This window comes from Gadus chalcogrammus, chromosome 1, assembly GCF_026213295.1.
Source record: "Gadus chalcogrammus isolate NIFS_2021 chromosome 1, NIFS_Gcha_1.0, whole genome shotgun sequence".
Taxonomy (NCBI): Eukaryota; Metazoa; Chordata; class Actinopteri; order Gadiformes; family Gadidae; genus Gadus; species Gadus chalcogrammus.
Window position 1 is genome coordinate 18,206,838 of NC_079412.1, and position 26,431 is coordinate 18,233,268.

The following is a 26,431-nucleotide window of genomic DNA, read 5'->3' on the forward strand; positions in this document are numbered from 1 at the left end:
TCACTTTAGTGGTCCTAATATTCATATTGATGGTGCCTTGCTGTGAGATTTGATAAATTATTTATCGTTTTGCTAGTGGCTGGATAGTAATTGTTTGCAAGTGGTGGCTAACCTGAGATGTAATTAAATGTTTGATTCAGTAAGTAGGTCTAAGTTAGTAAGTTAATAGGGTTTAGCTTATTAAGGAGGCCCTATTTATAAATAAATAAATGGAGATGTAGATTAAATTAAAGCACTGATCAATTAGATAATTTCATTCATATAACATATGTGCTTTTATATCAATCATCTTCCCTTTCAAGCAATAGCTAAGATGTATGCATGATCTCCGACATTGGTCCACATATAACCAACATATTTAGTCAAAATGACTACCTCTCTGTCTCCTGTTGGAATTAGATGAGGCTCATTTGTGTGTCACTTTCAAATGTATTACAACTTGTTGTGTATTAGGAATTTTGCTTATCAAAATCACTGCCTTACTTTCCCAAGGTTTAGGTGGCTAATGTAGAAACGAGTTTTAAACGAATGACAGCAATGCTTTTCTTTATATTAAACCACATAAACAGATCCATTTTTTAAGCTGGCCGTGGGTCACGATGGCGAAGTCCGTCAGACGGTAGGAGGGGAGGGAGATAAGCTTCGGGTTTCAGCTCTGCTGGGGGTCTAGGGGACGGACCGGTATTTAGCAATATACGAAGATTCATAGGGGCCAAGCTGGACATAAAACCGCGGTGCTCGGCCTGACGCGGTGGGTGCTAATTGCAGACAGGGGCCCCACGTTGGATTCCACTTTGATTTCGGAAGGTTGGCTGCATGGTTCCATAGACTCTCTGGGAACATCTCACTCACACACAGACACCCCTGAGCCATCGAGAGACGCGTCTGCGCCCTTTCTTTATTTCTCACCCAAGGTCCTGCATGTCTAATATTTAGACATGTTCAGCTTTGTGGATTCAAGGACTGTTCTGCTACTTGTAGCGTCCCAAGTTGTGTTGCTTTCCGTTGTCAGATGTCAACAAGAAGACGCCCGTAAGTAACAATCTTTGTTTTTTGAGTTTCTACTGTAAAAATAATGGCACTGTTATAGGGGATATTTATTCAATTAAGCCTGAAAAGAATGCAATTAAGTTCAATGTCACTCATGTCAAACGAGGGTCGGCATGAATGTGCTTTCACTCGACAATTAAGCTGATAGGCCAAGCCTATATAACTCAGGAGAATGACTAGGAAAAGATAACTAAATTACCAATTTGCCATATGACAGCTCTCAAATCCGTCAGGATGACCTATTCTTTATGCAAAAAGTAGAAATTTAAAAATTATAGTTGATTGTTGCCTCTTTTATTTTTCATCAACTTTATTATTTTTTGGGAGTCAGAGGTTCCATTATGTATCATAGGTGAGGCTGTCAAGGTACATGTGTATGGGATGGAGGACCAGGTGAACAAGTATCCGTTTGCTCCTTCCTGGGTCCTAAGGCCCGCCTGTTACTTAATCGTTACCTCCTCTTGACAGCCCATATAATCACCCCTATAATGTTTAGTAGATTATAATAAAAGGAACAAGGGCTGCATGGTGATTATGTTGTGATAAGTTACCAATTACAAAAATCTATTCAAAATATAATTCATGAGTTGAAGTGAATTAAATTCTTTATTGTCCAACGAGGTTGACAAAAAAATGTCTTTCAAGAATTTGGTAAACCAAAAGGCTCAGATATGTCTTCACCTTTGACTTGTGGGCTCACAGCGTTTCAGTAAGGTAATGGCATTTCAAAGGGCAACATTATACAGAAAATACTAATACAGTAATGTCTCTAAGTGCATATGCAATGCATAATGCATAATACATAATCATTCCAATGTGAATTTCCAGCAATATATTTGACTCCACTGCAAGCTAGCTGCAAACCATATTTCAGCACATATTCAACTCTATGACAGCTTTCACATATGCATAATGAACAAGGAGCAGCATTTAATAGGCACATCCTGTATACTAACAAACCACCCATTCTTGATTCCTCAATGTGTTTAAACTGGCACTTGACACAGCTATGAGATCCAGATGGAGAATTCTTAGAAGCAGCCCCTGTTTACTTAAGGCAGCAGCTTGTCAATCGGGCACAGTCTGCCCTTGTGAGAGAAGTGTATTCATATAGTCCCTCTCTATCTCTCTCTCACACACTCTCTCTCTCACTCCCTCTCTCTCATTCACCGGAGGGCCTAGCAGGCCTGCGTGTTGAATGGACTCACTCTGTCATGTGAAATGCCATGACTGGTCAGAGTTCACTGCTAAATGTGGCTTTTGTTGATGTACCAGTTTACGATGCAATTGCATGGTATATAACCATCTCATTAGAACCTTTCAAATGGAAATTGAGCTGCAGAGTAACGTGTGTAGGACCTGCCTATACAGGAGTGAATGGTTGCTGTAAACTTAAATGCATTCTCAATAAATCAGTGCATCTTTTATTAATTGGGTTTCATTCTGCCAGGTAACAGCCCGCTCTTGTGAATTGGTTTATTTGAAAAGGTGTCTCAGTAAATTGTACTCTTCACAAGATCAAATATATGAAGGTATTCTTTAAATATACAAGTGTTAAACATTTATCAAGGGAAACAGGTAAAGCACATCCGAGCTAAATATGTTGTGTACGGACTTGAAATATTAATAGTAATCTGGGTTGCATCTTGTGCTACTTTGTGTGTGTGTGTGTGTGTGTGTGTGTGTGTGTGTGTGTGTGTGTGTGTGTGTGTGTGTGTGTGTGTGTGTGTGTGTGTGTGTGTGTGTGTGTGTGTGTGTGTGTGTGTGTGTGAGAGAAAAGAAGCATTCCTTGATGGAAGATAGACTTTCTTCCTTGTTATTTCATATCACTCTCCCTCCACACTCCTCTACCTCTGACCTAACTAAATAACCACGCCACCTACCTTTCCTCTGGGGGTGGGAAGGTCCACACACACATACACACACGCACACACACACACACACACACACACACACACACACACACACACACACACACACACACACACACACACACACACACACACACACACACACACACACACACACACACACAAACACACACACACACACACACACACACACACACACACACACACACACACACACACACACACACACACACACACATACACACACACACACACACACATCCCCACTTCCTGCCCCCCCTCTCCATATCTCCCACCGAATCCCCTCCTCAATCCTACCCTCATCAACACATGTGACTTATATTGTGCGAACAAAAACGAGTCACATGTAGAAGAAAAAATAATAAAATATCAGAACAAAAAATTACAACTACAACCAAAAATCCACATCCTCTTCATAAATGCCTTTTCTTTAAGCCTTCCTCATATAACCGCCTCTCATGCGCTAATGCCTCTCCTACCACCATAACGACAAACAACCATGACTCCCACTGCTCCTAACACTGTGCCCTGCTGTCCACCTGCTGCACACACACCCTCCCTCCTCCACCTCCCACCACCCACACGGTGACGGCCCCCCCACCAAAACAGAGGAGGTTGGCGGCTGCGTCCAAGATGGCCGCCGTTACAATGATAAGGACGTGTGGAGGTCTGAGCGGTGTCGCGTCTGTGTGTGCGACACCGGCTCCGTCCTGTGCGACGAGATCATCTGCGAGGAGATGAGAGAGTGCGCCAACCCGTCCATCCCTCCCGGGGAGTGCTGCCCCATCTGCCCTGCCGACGCTGCCTCCTCCTCCTCCTCCTCCTCCTCCTCTGCTTCCCCCATTGGTTGTGCATTTATTTATTCACCGCCACCATAAATAAATGACCCCTTTTTTTCCACTGAAACGCTTCTGTCGGAGCGAGCAGGACTTTGAGTAAGGAACAAGCACCCCTGGGAGGTCCGGGGTATTTTACATGGATGTAGGAGTCGTGACTGGAATCATGGCCTGTTTACTTGGGAGGATTAGTCATCTGGTGCGACCATATTATGATACACATCGATGTAAAGTAATGACTGGATCACGGTGCGATGTTCCTTATTCTAAAGTGACCCATTTTTTACTTGGTTTTCATGAAGAATGAAAATCAAGATAAAAAAGATGAACTCATTAGGACTATTGTTTTCTTTTGATGCTCATTTGATATGGAGTCAGATGGGCATCGAAGTGCTTAGCATGAATACATGGTGTTTAACATCAGTAGCCTATATTACGCCATTGAAGCCGTCCCTATTAAGGGGCATGTGGCCTCACACAGAGGTCAACTGGAGTCAGTCCGCAGTGTCACATCATCACATACCAACAGCTTCAGATTCCTCGAATCTTGCAGTACCCAGTAATGGAGGGTTCAAATTTGACGTACAGCATAGCATAGCATATCTTCCAGTAAATGGTCGAACAAATAGATAGAATAAATGATAATACGTTTTCTCCAATTTTCTCAGAGTTTCCGCCTGTTTGCTTGCTTGCTTATTAAAAACCGACTCATAGTTGTTACAGCGATTTTATCCCAACGCCAATTTGTCATTAACCTAATTAACCTGTTTTCGCTTGCTTTGCTTTCCAACCCATTAAAAGGAAGGCTTTTAAAATTCAATCACATCTATAAGGGTTCTCTACCGTTTTTGTATCATCAGCAATTGCGTCTGAGAAAACTGCGGAAAGGAACAGAATCCAACTAGCCCACGTCCACACGAGTTTTAATTTGGGTCACCAATGTCTTAATGTTTAATGTCCTTTTCTCTGCTCCCCCTCATCAATCATCCATCTGAAACCTCAGAGTCGTTTGGTGCGCAGGTGAGAAAATGGCCTGTGGCTACCTACTTACAAACTGTGCATATATATATTGACCTAAAATCATGCTAAGCCAAATCTATACTATGTTTCTGAGGTTAATGTTTTTGATGAATAAATCTTGTTTCTTTGTTCTTTCTAAAAGGGGCAGAAAGGTGAACCAGGAGAGATTGCAGATGTAAGTATGGTTTCCAGGATTTCACTGTGTTTGACATTTAAACATACTTCTGTTTTGTTGATCATAATTTTTCTAAATGCCTGTAGTTTACGGTCAACATTCTCAAACTCTTAAAGAGCTTTTAATGTTCAAGTAGGGTCAGTGTTATCATGTATCTCACCCTTTCAGCAAACACCCCTTAATAATGATTATTAAGGGATGTTTCTAGGTTCTGTAACTGATGTTGGTGTTTCAGTGTGCCAAAAGGAAGGAACCCTACATTCCTTGTACATAATGAACCCAAACCAATCCTCTTACGTTCTCATGACATTCGCTCCTGTCTCACACTGCAAAAAAGAACAAAGAATGTCAAGTTGAAGCTAAGAAGGGCTGATGTTAAGCTAAGAAGACTGTCAAATTAAAAGTTTTAATTAAACATGATTTGTTTTGGGGGGCGGGACACTGTACCGGAATGTTCTTGGGTCTGGGCTGAGCCGGGTCTGGATGGTGGTGCACCGAGCCACGCCTCAATGTGTTACAACACAGGATGTCTGATCACATGAAGCCGGGCCAATCCCTCACAAACTTTTCTACCCTTCTATAGGTCGTAGGACCAAGAGGACCTCATGGCCCCATGGTAAACTATTCACACACTATGAGAGCTAGTAAACGTGTATACAATGTACAAGATACACATGTCACATTCACAGTTCATGCTTCACCTTAGCTGACATGTTAATCTATGTCTGGGCCCTCCCCCCTCCAGGGACCCCCCGGAGAGCAAGGAACACGAGGACCAGGCGGAGCTAAAGGCGATAAGGTAAAGACACGTAATGTCAGATAAAACAGAACTAATGCGGCTCAATAAGGAAGATGGCCTTATACTGCTGATCATGTTCTGCACAGTGACTCCCCATCAGTAATTAAGGGATGTAATATTGTAAAAAAAAAAAACAGATACAAATTGAATGTCAAAAGGGCCAAAAATATACAACACCATACAGTAACAGTTCTGGCCTGAGCCTTGTAAGACCATCTTCTTTATTGATTAGAATTAGAATTCACTTTAAGCATTGAGGTCTTATACAGGTGCTTGGCAATTAATGCAATTCCAGACGACTTGGGCCAAGTTTATATAGTCACATATCGCTCAGAGCCTCTGTGTATTTCTGCTGCAATGCTCCTCCATTATTAATAAGGAACCCCTCATTCACTGTGAAATACCCCCCACCTCCCACTTCCTCCCTGCAGGGCAACATTGGACCCAGAGGCAGAGACGGAGAGCCCGGTACTCCCGGGAACCCCGGGCCAGCCGGACCACCCGGGCCCTCTGGGCTGGGAGGAGTGAGTGTGGAGATCAACATTGTCCTCGCTCCTCATCTGCTTATTTGGATATTTGTTAGCTCTCCAGAAAATAAATCTGTCTTATAACTAATGCGTGTTTGTATTGTTATTTCCTCCAGAACTTTGCTGCTCAAATGGCTGGTGGATTTGATGAGAAGGCCGGCAGTGCTGCGATGGGAGTGATGCAGGGCCCTATGGTGTGTATTGTGTGTGTGTGTGTGTGTGTGTGTGTGTGTGTGTGTGTGGTGTGTGTGTGTGTGTGTGTGTGTGTGTGTGTGTGTGTGTGTGTGTGTGTGTGTGTGTGTGTGTGTGTGTGTGTGTGTGTGTGTGTGTGTGTGTGTGTGTGTGTGTGACAGCAGACACACCCAACAGATACATAGCCATGCATCCACACAGAACAGAGTGCTACATTGAAGCACCGTTTTGGACAATTGTTTCATCGAATCACAAGAAAGAAGACTAGAAACTCGAAAGATAACTCAAGATAACAAAATAACTATGTGTTAATTTTCTCTTGCTCTGTTTTCTTCTTCTCTTTCTTAGGGCCCGATGGGTCCCCGTGGCCCCCCTGGCCCCTCTGGATCTCCTGTGAGTATGATGGAATAGCTTAACTAGTATCTCAACCCTGCTTAACCAACCCCTGAACACACACTTTGTACTTCATACCCAAAAAGTATAGTGGGTAGATTGGTAAAGGTGCATGTCAGTAGGCAGTGATGCTGTTCCGTCGCCCACCTTGAATACGGGGGCTTTGGTCGCTTTAGGTGTTAATGAGTGTGAATTTCTTCAGGGCCCACAAGGTTTCCAAGGTAACCCCGGAGAGACTGGAGAGCCTGGATCAGCTGTAAGTATTTCCAGCTCCCATAAACACATCAACATAATGTGGGTTAGCTCCTTACAGTAACTGGTGAAAAGGAAATGTGACTGTCTCACTGCACTGAAATGAATGCTGATGCATGAGTCATCGGCCTGTCTCTAAGAAAAGCATGAACCAAAATATGACCTTTTTACCAATGGATGTTATTTGGTAGGATTTTGTAACTGTAAATATGTATTTACAGAGACATATAATATCTCTCTGTAAATACATATTTCAGTTACCAAATCCTTCTAAGTTAAGCAGAACATACATTTGCTTTACTGGTAACCTTTTGTATTGCGTTTAAACAGTGAGACTGTACAACAATTCACAGCAACGGCTCTCTTTGCTTGAAACAGGGACCTACCGGCCCTGGTGGCCCCCTCGGACCCTCAGGAAAATCAGGAAGTGATGTGAGTATCAGCAGGAACACTTCCCATATGATGGGGATATAACCAGACTTTGGCATAATAAACATATGCTTGTGGGAACATAAGCATAATTGAAACTCAACCCAGACAACATAATCAGGCTAGGGTCAAAAGTCAAATCAACATATAGTGGACCGCATTATAAGAAGGTTTTAATCATTCCAGTGCATAGAAAATGTTGACCTTGCTAAAACCCAAGTTGCTAGCTGCAGCAATGTGTACCACATGACCCTACCGCCACTAGGGGGCAGTAGTGTCCCTGTCTTTTCCCCATGGTTGGAAGACATCTGTAAGTGAATATAACTAATGAATTGTATCTATTTCAGGGTGAAGCTGGTAAACCTGGCAAGGGTGGTGAGCGTGGACCTGCTGGACCTCAGGTAGATACATCTATAGTATAACAACCACACTTTAGGAAACTTTAACATAATCCAATGTTTCTCCATCATTATATCCGCAGACTATGTTAAGTTAAGAACTAGCTTGGTTAGAACTGGTCATTATTGGAAATGGGAAATAAAAAGACATTATTTCCGTGTGTTTAATTTCCCCCCCCTGACATTGTATTAGGGAGCCCGTGGATTCCCTGGAACTCCTGGACTTCCTGGGATTAAAGGACACAGAGTAAGTGACCCCCTCCCCTACTCTCCCTCTCTCTCTGTGATACCATCGAATGCCAACATCTATACACTGATGGTGGCTGATAGTGTATTAATATGTCGTGTTTTTATCTCTCTGTCTCTGTCGCTGTCTGTCTTTCTCTCTCTCTCTCTCTCTCTCTCTCTCTCTCTCTTTCTCTCTCTCTCTCTCTCTCTCTCTCTCTCTCTCTCTCTCTCTCTCTCTCTCTCTCTCTCTCTCTCTCTCTCTCTCTCTCTCTCTCTCTCTCTCTCTCTCTCTCTCTCTCTCTCTCTCTCTCTCTCTCTCTGTCTCTCTTTAGGGTCACTCTGGTTTGGATGGAGCCAAGGGAGAGAGCGGTGCTGCCGGAGCTAAGGTATGATTATTAAATGCTGTTATTATTCTACTCTGCAAAGGTCAAACACTGCCTTTGACATAGGGTCAGCTCTAATAGCGCCAAACACCAGGACCATAAATCATCTGTCAGAGACAAGGAGAGAGTTGGCTGGGACTCTCAAGGCAGATCATATTCATACCCTGTCTATTTGGCACCTATGAAGAGGACTGTTTCTAACTGTTTTGATGTGTCCTATTAAAGGGTGAGGGTGGATCCTCTGGAGAGAACGGCACCCCTGGACCCATGGTGAGTTGTTCTGTCTCCTTACACAATACAGTTTCTTTTTTTCAGTTGCACCAAACAGCAGTGGCCTCTTCAATGCAATGCTTTTCACTCCATGAGTCGCCCTACATGCATGGAGTTTGTTCGCACAAAAATATTGATGAAAAATAATCGTTTTGTGATTTCCTGGTGCGCTCCCATGTGAGAGTCTGTCCCTAACGTGTCCTCCTCCCTCTGTCTCTGATCACAGGGACCCCGTGGTCTGCCCGGCGAGAGAGGGCGTTCCGGAGCAGCCGGATCTGCTGTGAGTTACACAGGGACGATTCATAGAGCAGGATCATCTAGGAGGAGAAAGCTATGAGATGCCTCTTCAATATAACAGCTGTGGCCGGAACTACAGCGTCTGCTCTCCTCCACCCTGTGTTCAGGAGGGCGGGGTCTCAGCTCTCCTCTAGCCTGTGTTTAGGAGGGCTAGGTCTCAGCTCTCCTCTAGCCTGTGTTTAGGAGGGCTAGGTCTCAGCTCTCCTCTAGCCTGTGTTCAGGAGGGCTGGGACTCAGCTCTCCTCCACCCTGTGTTCAGGAGGGCTGGGTCTCACCTCTCCTCCACCCTGTGTTTAGGAGGGCTAGTTCTCAGCTCTCCTCTGGCCTGTGTTCAGGAGGGCTGGGTCTCAGCTCTCCTCCACCCTGTGTTCAGGAGGGCTGGGACTCAGCTCTCCTCCACCCTGTGTTCAGGAGGGCGGGGTCTCAGCTCTCCTCCAGCCTGTGTTCTCACTGAGCGACTGCTGGGATGTCTTGTGACTTGATGTACCTGTGTTGTTCCTCTCCCCAGGGTGCCCGTGGTAATGATGGTCTGCCTGGTCCCGCTGGTCCCCCTGTACGTATCACCGCCTCTCAAACCAAGTTTTACACTATAAGATAAATATCTAGACATTCTTATGATTTCCAAAATACCATTGTAATCGGTGTACCTCAGGGTCATCACATTAAGGATTTTCAGTCTAAAGCTCGATTTATTTTCTCAGTGACGTTTCAAACCTCATCTTTTGTAATTTTAAGGGTATACCTTCTCATTGTAATTTCAGTTAGTCTTTAAACCTGGGTATAAAGTCTATAAACTCATTTCATAACAATACAATTCCATGCCAAGACGATAAACGAAAACATTGAATTATTGCCCTAAACTCACTTACATTCATGTGGTCCACTATGAAACTCAAACATATTGTCCCCCCCCTTGGCGTTTGAAGCGTGTAAAGTGACCTGTGTGGATGTCCTCCTCCTAGGGTGCTGTTGGACCTGCTGGTGCTCCCGGTTTCCCAGGATCCCCTGGATCCAAGGTTTGTTTATTTGTTTTAAAAATGCTTTTTGTCTTAACCATGACTACTTTAGTTGGATTTAGAAACACAATTTTTGAGGTGCCGCTGTGTTCTCTTGAAGCTTTGGTAGCATAGTATGATAAAGAGGAGCTCTTTGATAAGGTTCTTGAAGGGTACATAGGTTTGTATTTGTTGTCCATTATTAATTACACAGGTAGATAGATATTCTCCATGAATACCATGATATCTCATTTAACCTAAAACCTGCAGCATCATTGATTATGAATCAGATTATAAATTATAGATAATTCGTATTTTCTTTCCAATGACATGACCTGTATAATCAATCTATAATTTAATATATAAATCTATAAAAATCACAACGTCTGGCATTTTTTACTACTTCTTTATCATTAATAGCAGTTCTTTATGAATTGGATCTCCATGTCATACTGAAAACTGATAGATAACTGAAGATCAAGAACATCAGACAAATGGAAAAAAGCATAATACGCCATGACGCTTCAGAACTGTCTTTTGCTTGAATGAACGTCCAGCTCCATTAGTAGCAGACGGGGGATGACAGTACACCCACCACCTGCAGGCCTCTACCGTGCTCTGCTACCTCCTGTCTGTCAGGGGCCTTGGGTTCGAGAGCCACCTGCTCTAAGCTGACCTGTGCTTGTGTTCCCCCACAGGGAGAGGCGGGCCCCACAGGAGCCCGTGGAGCTGAGGGCGCTCAGGGGCCCCGCGGTGAGGCTGGCACCCCTGGATCCCCCGGACCCGCTGGAGCCTCTGTACGTCCACCTGCCTCAGCCACGAAATACTAAATGATACAGAAATAGGACCGCTGACCAAGGCCACGTCCAGGGGAGGGTTAAGGGTAGCACCGTACAAACGATATGGGAGAAGCACACACAGTACCTTTTCTTTGACTGAACCGATCACACACACAACAGAGAGAGTGGGCAAAATGTATCCATTGTGTGGTCCACACAAAAGCTATTGAATATACACTTTAGCAGCTACTGAAAATCCCGGGCTCTTCTGCATTTATTCCCTTCTGACACATCTCTCTGCCTGTTCAAATTCTGATAGCATGTAGCACATAAGCCAACGCAACAATTCAGAATCTCCCTTTGTGTAATATCACAGCAGGGGGCACTATTGGGGATTATTATTAAGCAAGATGATAGCGCTTAGCAACCAAACACGAACAGCCCTCCTAGCACCACCCAGGCTTTGATTCCATACCACAAAGACTCTTCCATTCAATTAATGCATATTATATATGCTGTCTATCACACAAATGTCTGTACGGTGCGACCTCTCTGCCAGGCTGCTGACATGAGTTGCCTCTGTTGTTCTTCTCTATAGGGCAACCCTGGTACTGATGGTATTCCCGGGAGCAAAGGATCTGCTGTAAGTTGAAGCCTCAAACTACCCCCAGGGTTTTTGGTTTTTTATTTACTTTCTCCTAGTTCTGACTCAATCTCCTCCACTAAACTGTGTCTGTCCGTCCGTCCTCACAGGGCGGTGCTGGTATTGCCGGAGCACCAGGTTTCCCCGGACCCCGTGGCCCCCCCGGACCTCAGGGAGCGACAGGACCCCTCGGGCCCAAGGGCCAGTCTGTGAGTGCCCCTTAGATCCCCTCCCTGGCACACAGGCGACCACCAGAGTTTGCGTTCATGTTTTGGTGGTGGAGGCGTGATTTGTACATGGCTGATCTGAGGTGACGGGTGACGGCTGATTCTCATGGTTTATACTCTCTGCTGTTTTCAGGGAGACCCCGGTATCCCGGGATTCAAGGGAGAGGCTGGACCCAAAGGAGAGCTCGTAAGTGGCCCCATGAGACTGAGATTTACTGAATACAAAATGAATGTTGTCTTTTCCCTTTTCTGAAGGGACACTGTAGTCTAATGAGGTGTGTATGCTCTCAATATCCTAGGGCCCCGTGGGACCCCAAGGTGGCCCAGGACCTTCAGGAGAAGAGGGCAAGCGAGGAGCAAGAGGAGAGCCCGGCTCTGCTGGACCACTCGGACCCCCCGGAGAGAGAGTGAGTGTTTCAGAAAATCAGCAGTATCCGTTCAGTGAAGTAAGGCTGTCTGCTGACGGTGTTGTTGTCATCGTTGTGTTCACGTTGTCGCTGTGATTGTTTTCAGGGAGCACCTGGTAACCGTGGTTTCCCAGGTCAAGATGGTCTTGCTGGCGCTAAGGTACGTGCTGCTCAAAATCATTTGCATCAAATCACAAAAAATATTTAATAACCAAGCTTGTATTAAACCATCACCAAGACAATGGCATGTGACGTAAGAGAAAACCAACCACAGAACAAGACACATAGAGTACATACATCTAGACACATACAGTACACACACCTAGGCACATACAGTACACACACCTAGGCACATACAGTACACACAACTAGACACATACAGTACACACACCTAGACACATACAGTACACACAACTAGACACATAGAGTACATACATCTAGACACATACAGTACACACACCGAGACACATACAGTACACACATCTAGACACATACAGTACACACACCTAGACACATACAGTACACACAACTAGACACATACAGTACACACATCTAGACACATACAGTACACACAACTAGACACATACAGTACACACACCTAGACACATACAGTACACACATCTAGACACATACAGTACACACAACTAGACACATACAGTACACACATCTAGACACATACAGTACACACACCTAGACACATAGAGTACACACATCTAGACACATACAGTACACACAACTAGACACATACAGTACACAACTCCACATCATCACACTCACTCTACCAGGTCCCATTCCTCGCCGCATCGACTCTATCCATCATTATTATTGCACACATACTCACAATGTGATCCCACGCACCGTTTCCTGAAGCCAAACACAGGCCTGCAGAGTGACAATGTCTGTGTGTCTGCAGGGGGCTCCAGGGGACCGCGGTGTGTCTGGTGCTGCAGGGCCCAAGGGAGGCACCGGGGATCCCGGTCGCACTGGAGAGTCTGGTCTTCCCGGCGCCAGGGTGAGTACTCTGTGGTAGTAGTAGTATGAGTAGTGATAGTTTTTCAGTCCTCCAGGGTGAGTACTCTGTGGTAGTAGTAGTATGAGTAGTGACAGTACTTCAGTCCTCCAGGGTGAGTACTCTGTGGTAGTAGTAGTAGTATGAGTAGTGACAGTACTTCAGTCCTCCAGGGTGAGTACTCTGTGGTAGTAGTAGTATGAGTAGTGATAGTACTTCAGTCCTCCAGGGTGAGTACTCTGTGGTAGTAGTATGAGCAGTAGTGATAGTACTTCAGTCCTCCAGGGTGAGTACTCTGTGGTAGTAGTAGTATGAGTAGTGATAGTACCTCAGTCCTCCAGGGTGAGTACTCTGTGGTGGTAGTATGAGCAGTAGTGATAGTACTTCAGTCCTCCAGGGTGAGTACTCTGTGGTGGTAGTATGAGCAGTAGTGATAGTACTTCAGTCCTCCAGGGTGAGTACTCTGTGGTAGTAGTATGAGCAGTAGTGATAGTTCTCCAGTCCTCCAGTGTGAGCTGAACGAGTAGATAACACTACCCTCTGTAATTACCCTCTGTAGCTTCTGACCATCCCTCTGGGAGTCGGTGTGGTTAGTGGTGCATGTTATAATGGCGGTTGCAGGTACATGCTTGTGGCTTGGTGTGTGAGTGATTCATGTTGTGTTTTCTTGTGCTGCAGGGTCTTACTGGCCGTCCTGGTGATGCTGGTCCCCAAGGCAAAGTTGGCGCTTCTGTAAGTTCATTACCATCATAGACATTGACATTCTTCAGTCTTCATACACACATTGTACATATTATACAAAATAAAGGTTTCATCTTCAATCCGTCCTTTGATTAACTCGCCGAGAGTATAGATGGGAAGAAATGTATGCAGAAGGAGAACTAATGCTTATACTTATTTGGCAAATTACTCATTTAAATTGAATTGACAACAACACAGATAACATGTAAAGATCATAATCATCATTTGAATAAAATCCATTTAAAATAAATTGTTCTCTGGTAATCGTACCAGTCATTACGGCTATCATTGACGGCTTCAACAAACACACTCATTTCCATACAACCCTCCTAATGAGTATAACAGAGAGCTCTTTTTTATTTTCTTTAATGATTGTCCTTGTCCTTGTAATGTTTTTACATGTGATTTCTTCCTTTGTGCAGCGCTGCACGCTGCCCTGTGTTTGAACGCTGCAGTATGAATACACTAACCGCTCCCAGCTCATGTCCTCCCAGCTGACGTGTGACCCCCCCCCCCCCCTCCCCGTGTCTCTGACAGGGTTCCTCTGGTGAGGACGGTCGCCCCGGCCCACCCGGACCCATGGGGGCCCGAGGACAGCCTGGAGTCATGGGGTTCCCAGGACCCAAGGGAGCCAACGTAAGCCTGGGAGAGAATAGAACAATAAAACACACTCAATTCAAAAACCAATAAACCTTTATTGCATCGACACGTCACCGCCCCTCACACAGTCACGCCTCTGATATAATACAATCAACACAAGATAGAATAAATATAACAAATGATACATAAAATATTAATCCCAATGGGTGATGTATAACACAAAGCGTGATGCATTCAATTACTGTTTAATTCAATAAGACAACACAACATAACATTGGGAGACTACATATAACCCATTACAGACGTGACCCCACTATGTCACCATATAAAGCAGTGCATTATGGGAATCATCCGGCCGGCAGACAGCATTATAATGGTCCTGTTGGACACTGTAGCCAATGATCTCAGGTTAACATTGTGTGACTCCCACAGGGTGAGCCTGGAAAGGCCGGAGAGAAGGGACTTGTGGGTCGCCAAGGACTGAGGGTAAGTCCCGGTTTACCCGTACTGTTTACTTCTGCCATAACAGTTTTAAATACACGACTATTAATGAATGACGAATCACTCTTTAAGACCGTTCCTCTGCTCTTCCTGAACAGGGTCTGTCTGGAAAAGATGGAGAGACTGGAGCATCTGGACCCCATGGCCCTGCTGTAAGATGTTCAGATTAAACAAAGCATCTCTGGGAATTAATAAGGCCATGTTCTCATCTTTTGTATTAAGGACCATTCATTCTTGTAAAATGAAAAGTTTGTCACTCAATATCTGTGATTTTAAAAGGCTTGCTAATACCATAAATAAGATAAATAATTAACTTATGAATAATGGAAAGAGATGATTTCTCAGTGCAGTGCTAATCCATAATCAAGAGAGAATTTCTGTATTCATACAAGATAAATTTGAGTTGGAGCCAGCAATCATTAAATGTGAATTGTTAATAACTGATAAAATGTTGATCCTATAATGCACAACACACTGCGTTGGTATCCCTCAGAGTGTAACTCCCTGTGTCCACCACCCTAGGGACCTGCTGGAGAGAGAGGAGAGCAAGGCCAGCCCGGACCCTCCGGTTTCCAGGTGAGAGGACATTACGATGACAGCTCTTACCTGGGCATGGTGCCCAAAAGAGCCCCAATAGCTTACTGAAGATCTGTTGCATGCACGCATTCCCATCCCAGTGATAAGAACTCGTAAGACGCTTCAATGCAGAGCAACATAGAAACTCTCCTATCAGGCTTGAACAGTCTAGACCAAAACTGCTAAGCTAAAACGGATAGGCTACACAAACTGCAAAACCTGTTCAAACTATTCAAACTGCTAAGCTAAAACTGATAGACCACACAAACTGAAAAAACCTATTCAAACTATTCAAACTGCTAAGCTAAATAAAAAAAAATAAAAAAAGTTGCTCCTGAAGATGTAATGTGTTGTGTCACTAATACCGGCCTTGTGTGTGTATAGTGGGCACTGCTGACCCTTTGTGTTGCTGTGATTTGACAGGGTCTTCCCGGACCTTCAGGCTCCCCAGGAGAGTCAGGCAAACCTGGCGAGCAGGTGAGTGTCTCTAGCAGCAGGGAGGGCCAGATGTGTCGTGCAGACACATGGGTCCACACGGCTGTATGCTATGTCCTGATGCGGAGAAAAACAACTTGAGACATACAGCATTGGTTATAAGTATTGGGACTAAAGAAGGTGACCAATTATTTTTAATAACTTTCTTTGCTTGCAAGGGGTGTTACTGCACATACATGATTGATATGTAAGAACATTATGGATGGCTTTACTGTAAAGTCGACTAGGCAATTTTCATTTACAAAACGATTCAAAGAGTTACTAATGAACCTTCTTCACTTCTTCACTCAATCACATTACCCTACAGCTTTCTATACATATTTATTTGATCCATACAATATTTGAACTGTTTTGATCAATTGTGTGTACTCTGTTGTTGATTGTTGTACATTGTCTCTGTTCCTTTCGTAGGGTGTTAATGGAGAGGCCGGAGTTCCTGGGGCTGTTGGACCCAGAGTGAGTTTCCCTTTTTTTTTTATGTTTGATCCATCTATTTTACTGTAACCAGCTGAACTTTGCATCGATTTGCATAATTTGTTCAAGCCACATAGCACTTGAGAATGACCGCAGAGCTCATTCCCATCCCATGTAATGATGTTTAATTATACAATGTAGCTGAAGATAGTGTATCCATTGCTGAGGGCTCTGTCTCGTTCCCTCCAACAGGGCGAGCGTGGTTTCCCTGGAGAGAGGGGTGGTGCTGGACCCCAGGGTCTTCAGGGACCCCGCGGACTTCCTGGTACCCCCGGAACTGATGGACCCAAGGTCAGGGGTCAATCCACACGCATGTTCCCTAGTTATACCAGTGTTCTTGCTTTGTTTATTCATAGGTTCCAGAATTTGTCCCAGACACATTGGAGTGAACTTTTCCTCTCCAAGCATCCTGGGATGGAACCGTCCATACTAACGCAGTGCTTCTCCGGCCCCTCTCCGTCAGGGGGCTATCGGGCCAGCTGGGGCTCTCGGAGGCCAGGGACCCCCCGGCCTGCAGGGAATGCCCGGAGAGAGAGGAGCAGGTGGCATCCCCGGTGCTAAGGGAGACCGAGTAAGAGTCACATCATTCTCATGATTATAGACAAGAGTTACCACAGTAGCAAAGAACTCAGCAGAACTCTAGCGGCAATCTATGTCCGAAAGGACAAATATAGACACATCATTCCCTGTCTCAGATTAATGAAGTAAATCTGATCTCATCTTGATGGATAAATGTTCAACTCTAGTTTGAGGTCATTGCAGTGAATTGTTTCTCCCCTTTGGTGGGAGGGACCTGATATGAACAAGGAGCCATCAGGCCTGAGTCAATATGTTTCCGCCTGAATTGGCGGCCATGTTAACCTGATGTCTCTCTCTGCTCTACAGGGTGACAATGGAGAGAAGGGACTTGAGGGATCTCCTGGCAAGGATGGTTCAAGGGTGAGTTATATATACATTCGTCTGCACCATTTTAATATCTGTTTCAGTTCAGTTCCGTCCAGCAATATGGACATTGGCTGAACATTATGCTCTACCTCATTGTTCTCCTCTCACCCTCCATGTTCTGTGTTCTCCCTCCAGGGTTTGAGCGGTCCAATTGGTCCTCCTGGCCCAGCTGGTCCCAACGGCGCCAAGGTGAGGATAACGTTGAAATCTGAGGGTTAAACCCTTGGGTTGGGGCAACGTGGGGGGTTTCCTCTTCTATGTGGAGTTGTGAGTTTGACTCTGAGTTCCTTTGCTTCCTAGGGTGAAACCGGACCCTCTGGACCATCCGGTGCTGCTGGTGCACGTGGCGCTCCTGTAAGTACATCACCATCTTGGTCTTGGTCTGTCTTTAGCCTGTCCTTCTCCATCTTGGTCTGCCTCTAGTCGCTCTGGACTTGGGTTTCTGATTGATGAGTGCTACAGTGTAGGATCCCTTGTAAATCCTCCTCATGAGGTTCCTCATCATGGACATCAGATTCTTTTCCACATTCTGAAATCTGGTGAAATGTTGGCAAATGTAACTTAAGATAACACATATTTACTCAGGGTCAATGTATTGTCCAAGGTTTAGATGAGGTTTGGACCCAGATCTAATCTCCCTGCCTCGTAACTCGAATACATTTGTATGCATGTATGGACAGAACAGAAACCAGACGGAAAAAAGGTTTGAAGAAGAGAAGTAATGCATCGTTTGAGTAGGGTATAGGTCCACAGGGTTGCTAAGGCTTATCGTCTACATGGTTAGAGCACTAGCAGGTTGAGCCACCTGGCAAGCCAGACAAGACATTTAACAATTCTTCAGTAATAAACAATTGAGTCAATTGTGGATCTCACGGCATTCTAGATGTTGAATCTTACTACAAAGAAGCAAGAAGCCCGTCATTTAGACTTAAAACCTCAGCCATCATATCTCAAGAGAAACATCCGGCATAGCTAATCATAGAAATTGGGTCATGGCAGTATTAAGTCTACACTTCTCTCTAAAGTTTGAAAGGGTTTGAAACGGAACAGAATTAACCCCATTGCTCTGATCTCTCCTGCAGGGTGACCGCGGGGAGGTTGGCCCTCCAGGGCCTGCTGGTTTCGCCGGACCCCCTGTAAGTCAAAGCCCCTCTGCCCGGCCTCGTATAATCAACCGGTAACTGGCAAAGTAGCACAGGACACTAACCTCGTGCCGTTCTCGCTCTCTCTCTTCGTATCCAGGGCTCAGATGGTCAGCCTGGTATCAAGGGAGAGATGGGTGAGAGTGGACAGAAGGGAGAGGCCGGTTCCCCTGGCCCCCAGGGGCCCTCTGGAGCCCCCGGACCTAATGTGAGTATTAACACCAGAGACTGCAGAGGGACTCCTGCTGGGAAATGACTTCCGCTCAAGAGTCTGCTCAATGCAGTTTGAGCTGTGGTTAATGTGTTGTATGTGTTGTTTTCTCCTGCAGGGCCCTACCGGTGTGTCTGGACCTAAAGGAGCACGTGGTGCTCAGGGAGCGCCCGTAAGTTACCCTCCGATCAGATTCACGACCACGTAGGGTAATACTCAGGATTGAATGAGGAAGAAGACCTCCAAAGAGCTGGAGATGACAGTACACCCTCAACAGTGACAATTTGTATTGAGGCATAAGAAAACACTAAGGCTGTGTCATTATTGTCAGTGAAGTCAATCTTTAAATAACTCAAATCACAATCTATTTGTACTTCCAAGATAAACAATGAAATGGGCACACACTCATTCCAGTATTTGTGTAGACATCCTGTCCTCAAACAGCCTACAGTAATGTATGTGTATGCTTTCTTCATCTAGAATATACAGAATATAAAAAAAGCCCTCCCTCTACCGCTCACACACATGGAAAATTACATTGGCCTTGGGTGTACAAACATCATATTTTTAATTGGTTTTAGTTTAAGAAAACCCATTCAGTGCGAGGGCTTAGTTGTGTGCCTACATTAACATCTATATTCGTCCTTTTTGGTATCTCAACCATTTCTGACTCTGGAATAGATATTTCTGGTATAGATTTACATTTGAGGGAAGAATATAAATCACTACTCTGACTGGGTTCTTCATGTACACGACTCAATTCGAGTTTATTTCTACATCCTATCATACAGCTGCAATACATAGTTATTGGTCAGTGAATATTAAGAACTGGATCCATTTATTTGCATCCATCCTGATCCATCTTCCCTGTCCTTCTCCAGGGTGCTACTGGTTTCCCCGGCTCCTCAGGACGAGTTGGATCTCCTGGCCCCAACGTGAGTGTCCTTCTCTGACACAAAATCATCGGTGGAACTCCTTTCTTCAATGAAATCAACCTAATAGGCTCACTGTTCCTGACCTGGCTCGTGCCTCTCTCTCCCTCTCTCTCTCTCTCTCTCTCTCTCTCTCTCTCTCTCTCTCTCTCTCTCTCTCTCTCTCTCTCTCTCTCTCTCTCTCCCTCTCTCTCCTCTCTCTCCCTCTCTCTCCCTCGCTCTCTCTCTCCTCTAATGCAGGGTAACCCTGGAGCTGCCGGCCCCGCTGGTCCTTCCGGTAAAGACGGTCCCAAGGGTGTTCGTGGGGACGGTGGCCCCACAGGACGGCAGGGAGACACTGGGCTCAGAGGAGCCGCTGGCACCCCAGGAGAGAAGGGAGAGCCTGGCGAGGACGGAGCTGCTGTAAGTGTGGTTCTGCTTCTGATTGGGGACCCATCAGAGTGTTTTGGACGTAGATAGCGTCAGATCACAAGTCAGATTTCATAAGCTCACTTCAATGTGTGTTACCTGCAGCCCCACTATGCTTACAAACAGCTGCTGTGTCCTCCCTTTCCAACCATTTGAATAAGTGTATAAGGGCTACTCTAATCTAGATCACAGAGCAATGACTTTGCAGAACACAAAATAATGGTGTTCTGCAAACAGGGATTTTGGGTGATGAAGCAGAGGTCCATGGACTGATTGCATGCTGCTGCAGTGTTTATTGGACTGTCTCACACTACACCAGTGCTCAACATCCCACCATCCTCCATGTTTCCTAGGGTCCCGATGGGCCTCTCGGACCCCAGGGTCTTGGTGGAAGCCGTGGTATCGTTGGTCTGCCGGGTCAGCGTGGAGAGAGAGGCTTCCCTGGACTCCCTGGGCCTTCTGTAAGTTTCTTCAATGTCTGAGTAGAGCTGTGGGTCTTCAAGGCTTATCTTGGGATCGCTTGAGATACATTTATGAATGAATGGAACTTCTCCAACTCAAAGCTTACATTTTATTACAACAACCGAAAATTGTTTATCTTAAAGAGTTTTACATTTTTTGGGGGTAATCGTTTACATGCCTGATTATTAATAAAGCATCAATGGACCTGGATCTTCTCTATAACATCCATTAATATGCATTCATAAACCCTCTCTATAGACCCTCTAGGAGCCAAACAGACTCTATTCTACCAGCCGCTGTGTGTTGATGCACTCCGATGTGTCGTTAATGTGTTGATGCTGTTTGTGTTTCAGGGAGAGCCTGGTAAGCAGGGCTCTACTGGGAGCACTGGGGATCGTGGACCCCCTGGACCCGTAGGACCCCCTGGGCTGACTGGGCCCTCTGGAGAGCCTGGCAGAGAGGTCCGTACTAAGTGACCCTCCATTTAACACACAATAAACAGACATATTCTCACAGTAAAGAAGCACTGCTAGGATAACAGGATGACTTCACGGATGGAGTAGAAAGCAACATGAATAGGTTATGTCCATTACCAGAACAGAGCAGGGCCCAAGGCATCACGTTTGAAGATGTACTTCTGCTACTTTTGATACAGGGAGATTTACATAATCCTTTAGGTGAAATTAAATAATTCATGAATAAAAGCAACAAAAAAAATGGCATGCCATGCAATGTACAAGGTTGTAATTTTTCCAATGAAACGTGTGTTTCAGGGTAACGCTGGAACCGACGGACCCCCTGGCAGAGACGGATCTGTGGGAGTCAAGGTGAGTGCCACCTTAACCAATAGGAGCACACCGCTAACCCCTGTTCAGGAATCCTCTTCTCTCCCGGAGACGGACAATACTAATAGAATTTATTTTTTTTATTATAAATGTTTGCTTTTTATACTACTGTGTATGTCAATGATTCCCCCTATTAACTAACTAACCTTTCCTGGGAGAACTGATCCCTCACTTTGAGTTCCTCCTCAAGATTTTTCCATTTTAATTAATGGAGTTTACTTCCTTAATTAGGGCTTTGCTAGGGCTGCTAGGCTTAGGGGAGTGTCATACTGTGAGACTGTAACTGTGATTAAGGGCTATACAAATAAAACTGACTTGACTTGACTATAAAGGAATCAAATGATGGTGTATTGCTGTACTAACCCGTCCCTGCCTGCGTGGGCTACCTCCTGACCTGTGTCTTGTTGCCCCCTGTAGGGAGAGCGTGGTAACACCGGCCCCGTCGGGGCCCCTGGAGCTCCGGGCTCTACCGGTTCCCCCGGCCCCGTCGGACCGCTGGGCAAGCAGGGCGACCGCGGAGAGTCTGTGAGTACCTGGGTGCACGGGGGACGTTGTAATGATCAGAAGGAGGGTTGGTGCCTCTTCAGAGTGTTTAACCTGTTGATGGCCATCATCATGCCGCTGATCCCGGACGTCTTGTTGTTTTTCAGGGTGCTCAAGGACCCGCCGGCCCGTCTGGACCCGCCGGAGCACGGGGGATGGCTGTGAGTCTCAGCTCAGAACTCAATTCTAAAGAGACGATATTTGGATTGATGAGATGGTTCATACGTCTCCAGAAATCACACAAAGAAACATAGTGTCTTCCAAAATGATATTTCTGGATCTACTGTCAACCTCAATGCATGTCCTTAAAACAAATGTGACCTGCAGGGTCCCCTAGGACCACGTGGAGACAAGGGAGAGGCGGGAGAGACCGGCGAGAGGGGACAGAAGGGTCACCGTGGTTTCACTGGTCTGCAGGGTCTTCCTGGACCTCCTGTAAGTGACCACCAGGACGCCGATCCTTCCTATTGCCTCCATCACTACATCTTACCATAAGCCCTTAAAACATGAACTAAGTACCAACCGCCTGCCAACAGGGCTCTGCTGGAGATGCTGGAGCTTCCGGACCCGCTGGACCTAGCGGTGCTAAGGTGAGTTAGCTCTCCTGAAGGCTCACGTTGTTCTCAAGACGAGGCCGAGTGACGGCTTCTATCACCGTATTACGTCCGGCCCATGAGAATATATTATTAGCTTGTTGATAGTTTATCGGCCAGCGCAACGTTTCCGTGTGATGCTAATGAACGGCCCGTTAGGTCGGCCTCGGTGGAATAAAGTAGCGCGCTAGGAGGAGAGGCAATGTTCTTTTATTACAAGAGCCTGTGATAAGATAAACAGCAGCGGGCTTTAGTAATTACTTTCTGCTTGCGATAAAGGGAGATTGACAAGGGAAAAAGACTGTTCTCTGCGCTTTCGATTAGAGTAGTCTTTCAGTCCAATCAGCCATGCACAGCAAGTTTCACCTTTGCCCTTAATAACGTTAACAAAAACTTTATTTTGATGATAATGGCCGATTGCGGATGCATTTGCAGAAACCCCTTGTGTGACCCTGGAAAGGACCAATGCTATCTATCTTTTTTAATTTCCTCAACCGTTTCAGGGAGCCAGATAGTATATAGATACATGTTGTTTTGAAGCTCACCCCCAACCCTCTCTCTCTGCAGGGACCCCATGGACCTGTTGGACCTGCTGGCAAAGACGGATCCAACGGTGTACCTGGCCCCATCGGACCCTCTGGACCACGGGGACGCTCCGGAGAGACCGGCCCTGCTGTGAGTTTACTGAAAAAAAAACACCTTTATGTGAATGAATGAATGAATGAATGAATGAATGAATGAATGACTTTTTTATTATTGTGTCATGCATTAGCATGCCCAGTTATCCATCTGGATATACCAGTTATCCATCTGGATCCCATGAATCATTAATATTAGTTAATGCATGTGTGTGGGTGTTTAATAATGGTGTTCATGCTAACTACGGTATTCATTAAAAAAGACATGTAGGTTAGGGGTTAACCTTTTACCCGCCCCCTTTAACACACTTACTTATCCCCCCCCCCCCCCCCCTCCAGGGTCCCCCTGGTAACTCTGGCCCCCCTGGGCCCCCAGGCCCTCCCGGCCCTGGCATCGACATGTCCGCCTTCGCCGGCCTCTCCCAGTCAGAGAAGTCCCCCGACCCCATGCGCTACATGAGGGCCGACGAGGCCTCCAGCTCCCTGAGGACCCACGACGTGGAGGTGGACGCCACGCTCAAGTCCATCAACAGCCAGATCGAGAACATGCTGAGCCCCGACGGCAACCAGAAGAACCCCGCCCGCTCCTGCAGGGACCTCAAGCTGTGCCACCCCACCTGGAAGAGCGGTGAGAGCCGGGGAGAGGAGGCCCCAGGGGGCGCGGGGACAGTCCTCTGATGACATCCATAGGATGTACTTTGTGATACCAGACAGGAAATTGGGGGTCTATATGCTCGGGCTTGCATGTCAGAATACATAATGGGATTCCTTGTTGGCGAAACAATGACCTTACTACTACTAACATAATATTTAACAATCCAATTCCAATACTCCAAAATGGAGGCATTCATTGCGATGTGATACACACATTCCATGGTCATGGGCCAAAGCAGGAATACCTAACTCATGTGAAAACCTTTCGCCTACTCCACCTCCTCCAGGCGACTACTGGGTCGACCCCAACCTTGGCAGCACCGCTGACGCCATGAAGGTGTTCTGCAACATGGAGACGGGCGAGACCTGCGTCTACCCCAGCATCGCCAAGGTGCCAAGGAAGAACTGGTGGACAAGCAAGAGCAAGGACCGCAAGCACGTCTGGTTCGGAGAGACCATGAACGGAGGATTCCACGTGAGTTTCCTCAAACGATAACATTTCCACTCGGAATGAATTAGGTACTCAAGTGAGTCAGTGAAGGCGGACCACCTTAACACCCTGATGTCCGCCGTCCCCCCCTGCAGTTCAACTACGCCCAGGAAGGCCCTGCCGCCATCGCCGCCAACATCCAGCTGACCTTCCTGAGGCTGCTGTCCACCGAGGCGACCCAGAACGTCACGTACCACTGCAAGAACAGCGTGGCCTACATGGACCAGGCCACGGGCAACCTGAAGAAGGCCCTGCTGCTCCAGGGATCCAATGAGGTGGAGATCCGCGCCGAGGGCAACAGTCGCTTCACATACAGCGTGCTGGAGGATGGCTGCAAGGTGAGCCGCCGCTTTGAAGATCAAAGCCTGCCCTAGACGCTTGTTGGTGCTGTGACCTCCTCAGAAACTGTCTGTTGTAAAAAGAAAAGGCTTTGACTGTCATAATGGCTTGAATAGCTTGAAAAGACCATCATTCGTTACCGATATTTACTATTTTGTTGTTTTACATGCTTTTATCAAAAGTGTCCTACAATAAAATACAATTGGATGCGTTTCCTTAATAAGCAGGCCGGGGTTTAAGATAGTAGTCACGGCTGCATACAGATAGACTGCATACATTGGGGTCTAAACACAGAACCCTTTTTTCAGGGGTTTCTAACACCCACAACGCTAGACTATCCTGCCCTGAAAATAGTGATGATAACACCAGACAATGTCCTCACAATCACACTATTATTGATGGAGCAATCTAGTGCTCATTCTCAGTTCAGTCTTTAGCTTAATGGTGACCAGACCTCTGCTTGTGGTGACGTTACGCTTGTGGTGACACATCTCCCTGCTGTTCTCTACCAACAGACGCACACAGGCCAGTGGGGCAAGACGGTGTTCGAGTACAAGACACAGAAGACCTCCCGTCTGCCCATCGTGGACATGGCGCCCATGGACATCGGAGGAGCCAACCAGGAGTTCGGGGTGGACGTAGGAGCCGTCTGCTTCTTGTAGAGAGAGGAACAACGAGAACCCCCTCCCGCAGAAAGACCAAAAAGAAAATTAAATAACTCGACCATGAAACATCACACACAAACACAACACACACACACTTCCACAATAAAGAAGACAGGAAATTAGAAAGAAAATTGATACTTTTATTTCTCTCTCTCTCAAACAAAACTAAAAGCAGAGTGCTCTCCCCTGTTGTTACGTCTCACCGGGAGTTAGCACTGATGGGCAACCGCAATATCTGTCCACCACACTAGCCCTCCCCGTCAGGCACGCTCCCTGAAATCCAGTCATGTTTCCCCCCCGGGCCCCCCGGCCCCACACCACCGACCACGGGAACCAGAGCCACAGAGGACGACCAGAGGACCAGAACAAAGCATGTGATGGAGGACAGAAACATGACTGGATGTCACGTATGTACTGTCTTCATGGGCAGCGTTGAGGTGGGACTGTGCAGGGTCATTCTCTTTCATGACGCAAGACAAGACAAGCCCCTCCCACTACAGAACAGCAACGACCCCTGACCCAGTCCTGCTTCGCCTACCTGTCTCCAGCCTCCCTGACCCCCAAAAACACAACCAAATGTAGACCAAAGCAATATTTTCAGCAATAATACAAAAACACATCCAGCAAGCAGATCACTCCAGACTCCATCTTGAACGGGAGTGAACAGCTGTTACTGTGTATTATAAATCCTTGGTTCTCGTGTTGTAAAAGTCTGTGTTTATAGGCAACCAGATGGTTTTTATATATATATATATTTCCACATTACGTGTGTACATGTGTCTAGACGCACACCAACACTTTGGAAAGTGAGGTTTCATTTGGGGACTTGACTGGCCCTGAAAAGAAGGCGTTTTCACCCAGGCTTCATGCATCCAAACAACAAATTTGAGGAAAATCTGCTTTACTTTTACTGTAGCCATCCTGCTTGTTTAAAGCTACCTCATGCAAAAAAAAAGAAGAAAAAACAGAAACAAAG

The 26,431-nt window shown here is 46.0% G+C and overlaps 1 protein-coding gene across 1 annotated transcript; it reads left to right on the forward strand.

Annotated features, from left to right (window-relative positions):
• The first annotated feature begins 717 nt into the window (after positions 1–717).
• On the forward strand, positions 718–26,031 carry col2a1a (collagen, type II, alpha 1a). The gene is made up of 53 exons (XM_056593770.1): positions 718–1,032; positions 4,782–4,798; positions 4,941–4,973; positions 5,557–5,589; positions 5,719–5,772; positions 6,204–6,296; positions 6,416–6,493; positions 6,840–6,884; positions 7,087–7,140; positions 7,515–7,568; positions 7,913–7,966; positions 8,157–8,210; positions 8,524–8,577; positions 8,800–8,844; positions 9,071–9,124; positions 9,650–9,694; positions 10,104–10,157; positions 10,835–10,933; positions 11,514–11,558; positions 11,669–11,767; positions 11,919–11,972; positions 12,085–12,192; positions 12,299–12,352; positions 13,106–13,204; positions 13,880–13,933; positions 14,480–14,578; positions 14,975–15,028; positions 15,142–15,195; positions 15,566–15,619; positions 16,043–16,096; positions 16,526–16,570; positions 16,781–16,879; positions 17,052–17,159; positions 17,474–17,527; positions 17,669–17,722; positions 17,834–17,887; positions 18,616–18,669; positions 18,776–18,883; positions 19,005–19,058; positions 19,768–19,821; positions 20,059–20,220; positions 20,580–20,687; positions 21,042–21,149; positions 21,462–21,515; positions 21,951–22,058; positions 22,184–22,237; positions 22,404–22,511; positions 22,613–22,666; positions 23,237–23,344; positions 23,647–23,935; positions 24,249–24,436; positions 24,547–24,789; positions 25,306–26,031. The coding sequence occupies exons 1-53, from the start codon at positions 939–941 to the stop codon at positions 25,450–25,452; spliced, it is 4,257 nt and encodes a 1,418-aa protein (XP_056449745.1). The 5' UTR covers positions 718–938; the 3' UTR covers positions 25,453–26,031.
• The last annotated feature ends 400 nt before the right edge of the window (positions 26,032–26,431 follow it).

Coding starts and splice junctions, on each gene's coding strand:
- col2a1a (XM_056593770.1), top strand. CDS start 939: ATGTTCAGCTTTGTGGATTCAAGGACTGTTCTGCTACTTGTAGCGTCC. Junction 9,125..9,649: donor CCGGAGCAGCCGGATCTGCT/GTGAGTTACACA, acceptor TCCTCTCCCCAG/GGTGCCCGTGGTAATGATGG. Junction 21,516..21,950: donor ACGGATCTGTGGGAGTCAAG/GTGAGTGCCACC, acceptor TGCCCCCTGTAG/GGAGAGCGTGGTAACACCGG.